Source organism: Mytilus californianus, unplaced genomic scaffold (genome assembly GCF_021869535.1).
Source record: "Mytilus californianus isolate M0D057914Y unplaced genomic scaffold, xbMytCali1.0.p SCAF_7, whole genome shotgun sequence".
Lineage (NCBI taxonomy): Eukaryota > Metazoa > Mollusca > Bivalvia > Mytilida > Mytilidae > Mytilus > Mytilus californianus.
Window position 1 is genome coordinate 15,805,748 of NW_026262723.1, and position 12,396 is coordinate 15,818,143.

The 12,396-nt window shown below is 34.5% G+C and overlaps 1 protein-coding gene across 17 annotated transcripts in view; it reads left to right on the top strand.

Moving 5' to 3' along the window:
• Positions 1-12,396, top strand: part of LOC127708932 (low-density lipoprotein receptor-related protein 2-like) — a 423,265-nt gene that overhangs the window by 160,646 nt on the left and 250,223 nt on the right. For 9 of the 17 annotated variants that reach the window (XM_052214130.1, XM_052214128.1, XM_052214125.1 and 6 more), the window contains exons 7-12: positions 85-210; positions 1,180-1,305; positions 7,662-7,787; positions 8,445-8,570; positions 11,378-11,506; positions 11,970-12,095. In XM_052214130.1, coding sequence (XP_052070090.1) covers positions 85-210; positions 1,180-1,305; positions 7,662-7,787; positions 8,445-8,570; positions 11,378-11,506; positions 11,970-12,095 — 759 coding nt within the window. The remainder of the gene's footprint in view (positions 1-84; positions 211-1,179; positions 1,306-7,661; positions 7,788-8,444; positions 8,571-11,377; positions 11,507-11,969; positions 12,096-12,396) is intronic. The other 8 variants (XM_052214131.1, XM_052214124.1, XM_052214122.1 and 5 more) reach the window with 3 other exon arrangements.

Here is a 12,396-nt window from a genome sequence, read left to right on the forward strand (position 1 = left end):
TCCTTGTCATATAAAGGCAATAGTCTTAGATTCACTATTTTGTATTAGTCACAAAAGATACAAATCAAATATTTATTTTTTTAGATTTTCAGTGCCCACCGGATCATGTAAAATGTGCGGATGGTTTAGAGTGTATAAGAACGTATAAACTCTGTAATGGATATGCTAGTTGTAATGATGAATCCGACGAAAGTAAAGATACATGTGTAGGTCTGTATATCCTCATTTGCATACTTTCATATTATTTTTACATACTCTATTTATTTTTACATATTTTTAGCTTGTCATGTGTATTTCACCGGATAAATATTCTATCAAACTGCTTCTTGGATTTTGCAATCTTTGTTATCTTTCTTCTATACATCTGTCTTTGTGAGATCAGCTCTTCATAATTATTGTGATATAAGGATTGTGACTTCAGCCGGTTGGATATTGAATATCGAATATCAAATATCAAATACTTCACAATCATCATTAAGTTACTATGTTTAAGTGAATACATTTCATTTCAATGTGACCTTACAGTTAAGACTCATCGCCGGGTTTGTTTTTACATGAGCAACACGACCCGTGTCATATCTGAAGCTGAATATGAGTTCCCTTCCAGAGCACCCGAGGTCCCCTCTAACTTTTGTAGAGTACGTACTGATCAGTCTGTAGTTTTGTTATGCTGTGTTTTGTATGATGTTGATTTTATTTTTTGCCATTGCATTGTCAGTTATTTTTTTACTTTATTTTAATGTCCTATTTGGTTTTTTGTGCCTATCTTTTTCCTTACAAGAACATAGCATTTAATATAGTTTGTTCATAACAAACATATTGTTTTAATTTCTCACGGTCGTCGGGTGTTCACTTGTTTTTTGTGTTAGTTGTGTGCGTGTATGGTTGATGTAAGATTCACTGATATACTACATTCCTTTTATTACATTTTTTAATTTTGTAAACAGCCACTCATTTCTGGTACGTTACAATGTAAAGAGTTTCATGCATTAGGATAATTTTTCTTCGATGTATTTAATTTTGATATGTATTTAAATTAAGGCTACACAACTGTCGACTTATAGCACCTATATAATTAAGATAATTTCCTTTAGGACGCAGTAGACAAAAGTGTTTATATTCATTTGATTATCAGTTGAAAAGTGTAGACGAGGAAATAATTTTCTGATTATTATTAAGATTTCGAATGTGGTGAAGATAAGGTCAAATGCCAGGATGGTATGCAGTGCATATATGAGAAAAGTCAATGTAATGGTTGGCCGGACTGTAAAGATAGATCTGATGAATCAGCTGAAGTGTGTAATGGTAAGAGTACAACTTAATTATAGAGTGCAATGTATATTTCAAAATTCAAATTTAGCACCACATTGACCTAGACCCACTATTATTTATTATTCATTATTATTAAAATAACACACTAACTTATATAAACACCACTGTCCAAGGTTAGGGGAGGGCTGAGCGCTCACAAACATGTTTAACCCAGCCACATTTTTTATGTGCCAGTCCTAAGTCAGCATCCTGGTTTTCAGTGATTGTCGTTAGTTAATGTCTGTCATATGTGTTTTGTTATAAATTAGGCCGTTAGTTTTAGCAATTGACTGGTTTCATATCATTCATGTCGGGGACTTTTAAACATGTCATAGCCGACTATACGTACGGTATGTTTTTTTCTCATTGTTGAAGGCCGTACGCTTAACTGTAATTGCTAAGATCCACTTCATTTGAACGTTGGTGGATAGTTGTCTCATACCACGTCCCCTTATATTTATGTTTATCAACGAAATTCAAAACAATGAAATATCAATCGTACAATAACAAATATCATCATTGAAATCTATATAAGTAGTCATCGGGGTAATAGAAGTAACATAAAGGACATGTATATTTCAACTACTTTTTCCTAATGCTTACATAAGCCATGTATATTTCGAGAGATGTTGTTATATCCAAAAATAATTAGTTTAGGCAAGTATTCTTTCATAATTAATAGGTTATATTAACACATATTAACAATTATTTTTGATTCGATTGAGAAACAAAAATTGTTCATTTCCGATATATTTTGGTTTGACTGAGTACCATATTGTCCTACCACAGAGACGTTAACCTATTGACTGAGTCCAAGAATGTCCTACCACAGAGAGGTTAACGTATTAACAGAGTACCAGAATATCCTACCACAGAAACGTTGACGTATTAGCAGAATACCAGAATGTCCTACCACAGAGACGTTAACGTATTGACTGAATCCCAAAACGTCCTACCACAGAGACGGTAACATATTTACAGGGTAACAGAATGTCCCATCACAGATGCCTAACTCTATTGATCGAGTACCAGCATGTCCTTCCACAAGGATGTTCACGTATTGACTGAGTATCACAGTTTCCTACCACTGAGACGTGAACCTATTGACTGAGTACCAGAATGTCCTACCACAGAGACGTTAACCTATTGACTGAGTACAAGAATGTCATACAACAGGGACTTTAACCTATTCAGTGAGTACCAAATTGTCCTACAACTTGGACATCAACGTATTCAGTGAGTACCATAATATCCTACCACAGAGACTTTAACGTATTAACTGACTACCAGAATGTTTAACCACAGATACTTTAATTTTTTGACTGAGTACCAGAATGTCATAAAATAAAGACTATAACCTATTGACTGAGTACCATAATGTCCTACCACAGAGACGTTACTCTATTGACAGAGTCCAAGAATGTCCTACCACAAAGGAGTTAACGTATTAACAAAGTACTAGAATGTCCTACCACAGAAACGTTAACGATTTGACTGAGTACCAGAATGTCCCAACACAGAGACGTTACTCTGTTGACTGAGTAACAGAGTGTCCTACCACAGAGACTTTAATCTATTGTCTGAGTACCAGAATGTCCTACCACAGTGACTTTAACGTATTAGCAGAATACCAGAATGTCCTACATGTACCACAGAGACGTTATCGTATGGACTGAGACCCAAAATGTCGTACCACAGAGACGTTAACGTATTTAAAGAGTACCAGAATGTCCCACCACAGAGGCGTTACTCTATTGACTGAGTACCAGAATGTCCTACCACAGGGATGTTAACGTATTGACTGAGTATCACAGTGTACTACCACTGAAACGTTAACCTATTGAATGAGTACCAGAATGTCCTACCACAGAGACGTCAACCTATTGACTGAGTACCAGAATGCCCAAAAACAGGGACTTTAACCTATCCAGTGAGTACCAAATTGTCCCTCTACAGAGACATTAACAAATTCACAGAGTACCAGAATGTCCTACCACAGAGACATTAACGTATTAACTGAGTATCAGAATGTCTTACCACAGATACTTTAATCTATTGACTGAGTACTAGAATGTCCTATACCCTAGAGAAGTTAACGAATTGACAGAGTACCAGAATGTCCCACCACAGAAACTTTAATTTTTTGAATGAGTACCAGAATTTCCTACCACAAAGATTTTAAATTATTGACAGAGTCCCAGAATGTCTTACCACAGAGAAGTAAACGTATTAACAGAGTACCAGAATGTCCTGCCACAGAAATGTCAACGTATTGACTGAGTACAAGAATGTCCTAACACAGAGACATTACTCTGTTGACTGAGCAACAGAGTGTCCTACCACATAGACTTAATCTATTGACTGAGTCCCAGATTGTTCTACCACAGAGGAGTTAACGTATTAACAAAGTACTAGAATGTCCTACCACAGTTTTGACTGAGTACCATAATGTCCTAACACAGAGACGTTACTCTGTTGACTGAGAAACAGAGTGTCCTACCACAGAGACTTAATCTGTTGACTGAGTCCCATAAGTTTCTACCACAGAGACTTTTATTTATTGTCTAAGTACCAACATGTCCTTTCACAGAGACGTTAACGTATTAACAGAATACCAGAATGTCCTACCACAGAGACTTTAAACCAATTGACTGAGAACCAGAATGTCCTACAACAGGGACTTTAACCTATTCAGTGAGTACCAAATTGTCCCTCTACAGAGATATTAAGGTATTAACTGAGTACCAGAATGTCTAGCCACAGAGACTTTAATCTATTGACTGAGTACTAGAATGTCCTACCACAGAGACGTTAACGAATTGACAGAGTACTAGAATGTCCCACCATAGAGGAGTTAACGTATAAACAGTGTAACAGAATGTCCTACCACATAAACGTCAACTGATTGACTGAATACCAGAATGCCCTAATAAAGAGACGTTACTCTGTTGACTGAGTAACAGAGTGTCCTACCACAGAGACTTTAATCTATTGACTGAGTCCCATAATGTTCTACCACAGAGACTTAAACTATTGTCTGAGTCCCAGAATGTCCTACCACCTACACGTTAACCTATTGACAGAGTATTATAATGTCCTACCACAGAGACGTTAACGTATTAAAAGAGCACCAGAATGTCCTACCACAGAGATGTTAACGCATTTAGTAAGTACCAGCATGTCCTACCACAGAGACGTTAACGTATTGACATAGTACTAGAATGTCTTACCACAAAGACGTTAACGTATTGACTGACTCCCAGAATGTCCTTTCACATAGACGTTAACGTATTGACTATATCCAAGAATGTCCTAACACAGACACGTTAATCAAGTGATTGAATACCATAATATCATACCACAGAGACATTAACGTATTGACTGCGCCTAAGGATGTCCTAGCACAGAGAAGTTATCGTATTGACTATATACCAGAATGTCCTACCACAGAGACTTTAATCTATTGACTGAAAACTAGATTGTCCTACCACAGAGACTTTAATCTATTGACTGAGTCCCAGAAAGTCCTTCCACTGAGACGTTAACGTATTTACAGAGTACCATAATGTCTCACCATAGAGGCGTTACTCTATTGACTGAGTACCAGAATGTCCTAAAACAGGGACTTTAACCTATTTAGTTAGTACCAAATTGTCCTACCACAGAGACGTTAACGCATTCACAGAGTACCAGAATGTCCTACCACAGAGACGTTAACGCATCAACTGAGTACCAGAATGTCCTACAGGAAATATTTTATCTAGTGACTGAGTACTAGAATGTCCTACCACAAAGACGTTAACGAATTGACAGAGTAACAGAATGTCCTACCACAGAGACTTTAATCTATTGACTTTATCCCACGATGTCCTAACGCAGAGACTTTAACGTATTGATAGAGAACTAGATTGTCCTACCACAGAGACGTTAACCTAATGACTGAGCACTAAAATGTCCTACCACAGAGACGTTAACGTATTGACAGAGTACCATAATGTCCTACTACAGAGACATTACTCTCTGTTGACTGAATACCAGAATGTCCTACCACAGAGACTTTAATCTATTGACTGAGTCCCACAATGTCCTACCACAGATACGTGAAAGTTTTGACTGAGTACCAAAATGTCCTACCACAGAGACTTTAATCTATAGACTGAGTCCCATAATGTCCTACCACAGAGACGTGAACGTATTGACTGAGTACCAGAATGTCCTACCGGAGAAACTTTAATCTATTGACTGAGTCCCAGAATGTGCTACCACAGAGACGTGAACGTATTAACATAGTACCAGAATGTCCTACCACAGAGGCGTTCACGTATTAACAGAGTAGCAGAATGTCCTACCACAGAGACGTTAACGTATTGGCTGATAACTAGAATGTTCTACCGAAAAGACGTTACTCTATTGATTGAGTCCTAGAATGTTCACCCACAGAGACGTGGACGTGTTGACTAAGTACCAGAATGTCCTACCACATTGACTTTAAACTATTCAGTGAGTACCAGAATGGCGTGCCACAGAGACGTGAATGTATTGACAGAGTACCAGAATGTCCTACCACAGAGATTTTAATCTATTCAGTTAGTACCAAATTGTCCCAGCACAGAGACGTTAACGCATTCACAGAGTACTAGAGTGTCCCACCACAGAGACGTTAACGAATTGACAGAGTACCAGGATGTCCTACCACAGAAACTTTAATCTATTGACTGTATCCGAGGATGTCTTACCGCAGAGACGTAAACGTATTGATAGAGAACCAGATTGTCCTACCACAGAGACTTTAATCTATTGACTGAATCACAGAATGTCCTACCACAGAGACGTGAACGTTTTGACTGAGTACCAGAATGTCCTACCACAGAGACGTGAACGTTTTGACTGAGTACCAGAATATCCTACCACAGAGACGTGAACGTTTTGACTGAGTAACAGAATGTCCTAGCACAGAGACTTTAATCTATTGACTGAGTACCAGAATGTCCTACAACAGAGACGTTTATATGCTGGAAAACTATATACTCCGGAGTCAATAGTAGTAATAGGAAAATAGACTACTTATTTAAGGAATCAATGTTTCAATTCCTTACTGCCGTGGTCTGTTCATTTTATTTTGGGTTTGGCGTTTGCTTTGTCGTATTATCTACCCAACCACTTATTACTGCTACGTAAAATTGAGAATGGAAATAGGGAATATGTCAAAGAGACCACAACCCGACCAAAGAGCAGAAAACAGCCGAAGGCCGCCTATGGGTGTTGTAGACAGCGAGAAAATCCCACACCCCGGGGGCGGGCTTCAGCTGGCCCCTAAAAAAATGTGTACTAGTTCAGAGAAAATGAACGCCGTGTCTTTGTAAAGCGTTAGATACAGGTTTATTTTAAAGATTACTCAATCAGAGCTATACAATTGTCGATTAAAAACACCGATATAAAACAAATCGTTTTCTATTATTAATAGTGTTTTTTATTCTTTTGGTTATCTGTTGAAAATTAAAGAAGCGGCAATAATTTTTCTGATTATCATTGATGGATGCAGGATCTAATGCCCGGATGGTATTCAGGGTATATATGAGGATGACCTATAGTCTGGTTATTCACAATCTCATGATGGATCTGACTAATTGCCTGTATTCTTTTTTATATTAAAAAACGACCACTTGCAAATTCCATGGCGTCTCGTTTAAAAATCCATAAAATAGTTCCATCGTAAAATGATGGGGCAAAGTTAAGACATAATGATAACTTGTTTATAAATGCAGTCGAGTAAATTTTCGCTGAATTTTGTTCGATATCTTCATTTGGTTCAAATTGACACATACTAACAAATGTTTAATTTTTGTTCGATTAAGAAACGAAAATTGTTCATTTCCTGAGACTATGTTAGACATTGTCAAAGTAAGAACTATTATGTAAAAATTGATATCAAATAAAAGTTTGAAATAAGATGTAAAATATTTTAATGGAGCACTTTTAAGAAGAAAATATGGACCATTTTTTATCGTGCGCAGTCTTTAGTTTTTTACCTTGCTTCAAGCAATCATCAGGACACTTGTTTCGAAAACGAAACATTATCAATGTCAGCTTATTTTTCAAATAGCACTACTTATGTTATCGTATCCAGGCTATTTTTAAGTAACTAATATAAAACACTTGTAGTAATTATGGAAACAAAGGGATAGATATAAACTTATACTGGAAGACAAACACAATTTACATTTTGCAATAAGAGCAAACCACGAGAGGAAAGGAAAAGATTTTCATTATAGATGTTAACCGTGCCTTTAACGATCGCGTCTCAAAATAAAAAGTAGATTTTATCTATGTTTCATTTCTTTGAATTGTAGATTATAAGTGTTCAGATGATCAAGTTAAATGTAGGGATAACATAGAGTGTATTTATAAATCAGGCCTATGCAATCAATATACCAATTGCAATGACGGATCTGACGAGGATGAAGATTTTTGTAAAGGTATATGCATTTATAAAAGGTCATTTAGGGTATTTGCCTCAGATAGATTTGAAACAATTAAATTTCAAAAGATGTTTGATTTATTAACTAAGGACATATATGGTTAACGATTGCCTGTTTAATCAGTCTAGCTGTTAAACGCGTTAAATATGCAAACCTTTAAAAAATGTATATATAACTCATCTGCCTGATAATACAAACAAACAAAACAACTGTTCTTGTTTATTCGTTTTATATTTTCGGTGCCTTTTATAGCTCACTATGTGGTATTGATTTTGCTCATCGTTGCAGGTCGTACCCTGACTTATAGCTGTTAATGTCTGGGTCATTTGATCTCTGCTGGAGTTTTGTCTCATTAGCAATCTTCTAATTTTTTATCAAAACAAAAACAAACCTAAACAACAAACAAAAACAAACCAGCACATTAGAGGTTTTAAATGCAAGCAAACGATTTCAAATTTTTGCGTTCAAAGCGCTTTTATTGTTTAACCTTCATCGGAAACACAACAGCAAAACATGTTTAAGCCATATGAACAAATACCGAATTAAAAGTCAAAGATGCCTGAGGTCAACTTTGCTTGCCGGTGTTAGAGTCTTAGCTTGTTTATAATTTAAGAATTAATGAAGACCATACACATTTTTAATTATTCTATTCAGCCTTTCCTTGTGAATACAGCAAGGTCAAGTGCGCAAATGGTCTTCAATGTGTCTATAATTCTACTTTTTGCGATGGAGTGAAACATTGTGCAGACGGTTCGGATGAAGAGGGAGAGGTGTGCAAAGGTTCGTTAAAAGGAATCAACTGTTTATTTCACATAGCATAGCCAGTGTTTATAATTTTTTATTCAAAGAGATATATGTAAATTCAAACAAACCTTTTTTTTTAACTTATCACTGAAATAAAAAGGTTTAAATGTTTTCGGTTTTCTTAGAGTGTAGATTAAGGATTGAACGTCCCCTTCATTTGGAGTGTTGATACGGGTGGGAGAAAAATGATAAGTGATAAAAATAAAATACTTTCCAAGAACATGAATCCGATCAATTTTATCAAATATTTCAAAAGTAATTTTGTACAAAATTGTTCTACTTTAACTATACCAAGATCAAAAAACAAATCAAATACCATTGAAAAGAGTTTTGCGCTTGCCGAATTATACTTTCCTCGGATACACATTGGCCTTTTGCAGATTAACCTTCCTTTCAAAACTAAGGTTTCGAATTCCTAACATTTAATTCCGACTTATGACTTTTATTTGCATCAATTTAAATTAGAATGCAGGCACTTCCTCTTTTTTTCAAATTACTGAACCGACACTGAAAATTAGGATATTTCATATATCTCAGGATAGATTGTATAAGAACAATTTTGGATTGCAACAACCAAAACTGATCATATTTGCAGTTAAAGAAATCAAATAGCGGTATCATAAATTAGTAAATTTGTTAACTCATGATAGATTGTATAATACAAAGACAGCAATGTTGGTACACATTAAAAACACAAATGTGTCTGCATCAGTTTAGAGTGCCAACAATTTCCTCTTTTATGTCAAAGTACTGAACCGTCATTAAAAATCAGTAGTTTTGATATCTCAGGATGGTTAGTAGACTCATTTTATCTGCATTAACCAAAGGTTACAATATTTATAGTTTGTAATATAAACGATATGGCGGTATCATTAATCAGTAAATTTGTTAACTAAGGATGTTTGTATAATACAAATGCAAGCGATATTGGTACACATTGACTACAAAGTTTTGTCCGCCTTAATTTCGAGTGTCAACACTTCCTCTTTTTAGTTAAAATACTAAACTGTCACTAAAAGAAAGTAGTTCAGATATCTCGAGATATGTTTTATAACAAACCGTTGTGTTCGTATCGATCAAAAGTTACCATATTCGTGCTTTATGATAAAAATGTTATAGCTGTATGATAAAAAGGTAAATATGCCGAAATTGGCTAGAAGGTTCATAATTGATTAAAAAAATTATACAACGCCTATATATCCTGACACTATACAACTGCCGTAGAAAATATAATCGAATCAAAGGTAAACAAAGTGAATCACATTGAAAAATGAATTTATTTCATAGAAAATAAATATTAAGAAGAGAGTGTAAATAATCGGAAAGAAGGCAACTAAAACAATGTTGTTACTATCCCATCATATACAATTGATTTTCGAACGCATTATATAACCTTTTTATACGTATTTGGATTAACAAAAAAAAAATAATATTCTTTCATGTATGAAATGCATGTACATATATATATATATATATATGACGATCAACAAATGCGAAATTGTTAACCATTATTGTATTTATATCAAAGAAAACAAATTTGAGTCACAGGGTAAATAGAATAGTACTTTGATGTTTTGTAAAATAGAACAATGCAATTATCGTTTAAAAGGTTCTGTCTGATATTAAAAGTGTTAAAAATTACTAGCCCAACAATTTTTCATAAGCCGACCTGTCCTTATGTAAGTTCAGGATCTGAACACACATACGGATCGTTCAAAAGCATTTATGTTCACAGGTCTGGTCTGGAACAGACTTGTAAGTAGGTCTGTAGCAGCCCTTGAAAAGCAAATCTAGGTTTTGTTTACTACCGATGAAGTTAACTGGCTTGTCTGCCTTCTTTTTTTTTTAACTTGGACAGCAGTCATAAAGTCGGCTCAAAGTCAATTGATGTACAGGTTCGGACTGCGCCCATCTGTCAATCAAATGTGTCACCCAGATTAAAATGCAACCTTGAGTTTGTAAAATTATTAAATTCACTTGATAGTAGTCTTGTTTTGCTTCAACTTTCAGGTTTTCTGTTCAATTAACCATCTTATATATTCTTTTAAGGTTTGAGATCAAAATGGTTATTTCCTCCGTAAATTTCATTGAAATACTAGAACCAAACGTCTTTAATGCACAATTTAACTGTCGATCCAAATAATTTGAATTTTTGTTCTCGCTTCAAATAAAAGATATAATTTGAGATAAAAATATATAATAATCTATTCTAATTCTCAATTATCTTCTCTTTTCAGACAAACGATAGAGAATGATTATTCTAAATAATTTCTTTCTAAACTGTTGAAAACATAAATGGCTTCTCCGCAGTGAAAATCTCATAAAACCAGAGAGAAAAAATCACTTCATACAAGGAAGTAAAAACTTACCAAACGCTAAATTACATCAAGGGCAAAGTCAATAAATAGAAGTCGAAAAGAAACAATTAACACCATGATAAAAAAGGTAAACGACAAAAAAAAAAGAAATATAAAGAGTGTACAAAACACTTCACAGAAATGTAATATATAATTAACCATAGCAGGAAAATTTTGTTTCAACTAAGGAGGAAAATGGCGGATTTTTGTTTAGCAAACAATATAATGATTATATTTCAACAGTAGGCTTACATTAGGACATGGTGTTTATTCATTTATGAAACAAAGCAGTGACAGTTAGTCCCACATTTAGACGTTTTGATCTTTTGTTACTATTGGTATGATATTTATGTATTACATGATTTAAAACCATTTAAACAACTAAAATAATGTGATTCTAAATAGGTTTTTCAATTTTATGTATAGCATATGTTTGCCCTGAGTGGAAAAGCAAATGTGCTGATGGACAACAATGTGTCGACGAACAAAATAGTTTGTGTAATGGAAATGTAGATTGCAACGATAAGTCAGATGAAGATCCAGGCTTTTGTCGAGGTACTTTAATAAGGAACTGCTTACTCTTTTTCTCGAAAAAAACAAATGTTGATTTATATCGTTAAGGAGATATAGAGAATATCTGTCAAATTAATTATAATATTCAATATACCATAATACTTTGGTAACAATCAAAATAAAAAAAAAAACGGTGTTTTGCATGTTTAAAAAAAACCAGCAATTTTCAAACATAACTTTTGGCAAGGTAATGTATCCGTGTTTTTTATCAGTTTTGGTAAAATTGATGTTGAAACTGGATACAATAATGTGTCAGATGTGTATACAGAGGCATTAGTGGGAACAAACTCAGTTTCATTACAAAAACAAAAAATGGATAAATATCATTATAATCACATATACTTATTTTTAGCGGCGCAAAACTATTGTATGCTTGATGTAGCAACTCTTTTCATGTCTGATTTTATCATATTGATTATATTTTACATTGCATACATATATCAAGATTATAGCTGCAGTGATTACAATCAAAAATGTTCTGACGGATTGCAATGTATCGGTGAATACAGCTTATGTGACGGCCATGAAGATTGTACAGATAAATCAGATGAAGATCCAGACTTTTGTAGAGGTATATTCTGAAGCGATTGTCTGTTTAGTCTCAACATACTTATTGTTTTGCAAATAAAATGTGAGGTTAAAACCATGCAACGTTATTTAAATCTGTTTATACGGTGAAACTCGCAGCCTGCAGGAGAACATTTTTTTTCTGGCTTATTTGCACCATCTCCTTTTTTTAAAGATTGATCCATATTTTGTCGTTTTTCAATTTTTGCTATGGCATGTTCTTTTTGTTTTCGACTTAGGAGTTTGAATATCTCTTTACATGATGAAAATTCCTAAATGATGTAAACTTCTCGCATAAACAATAC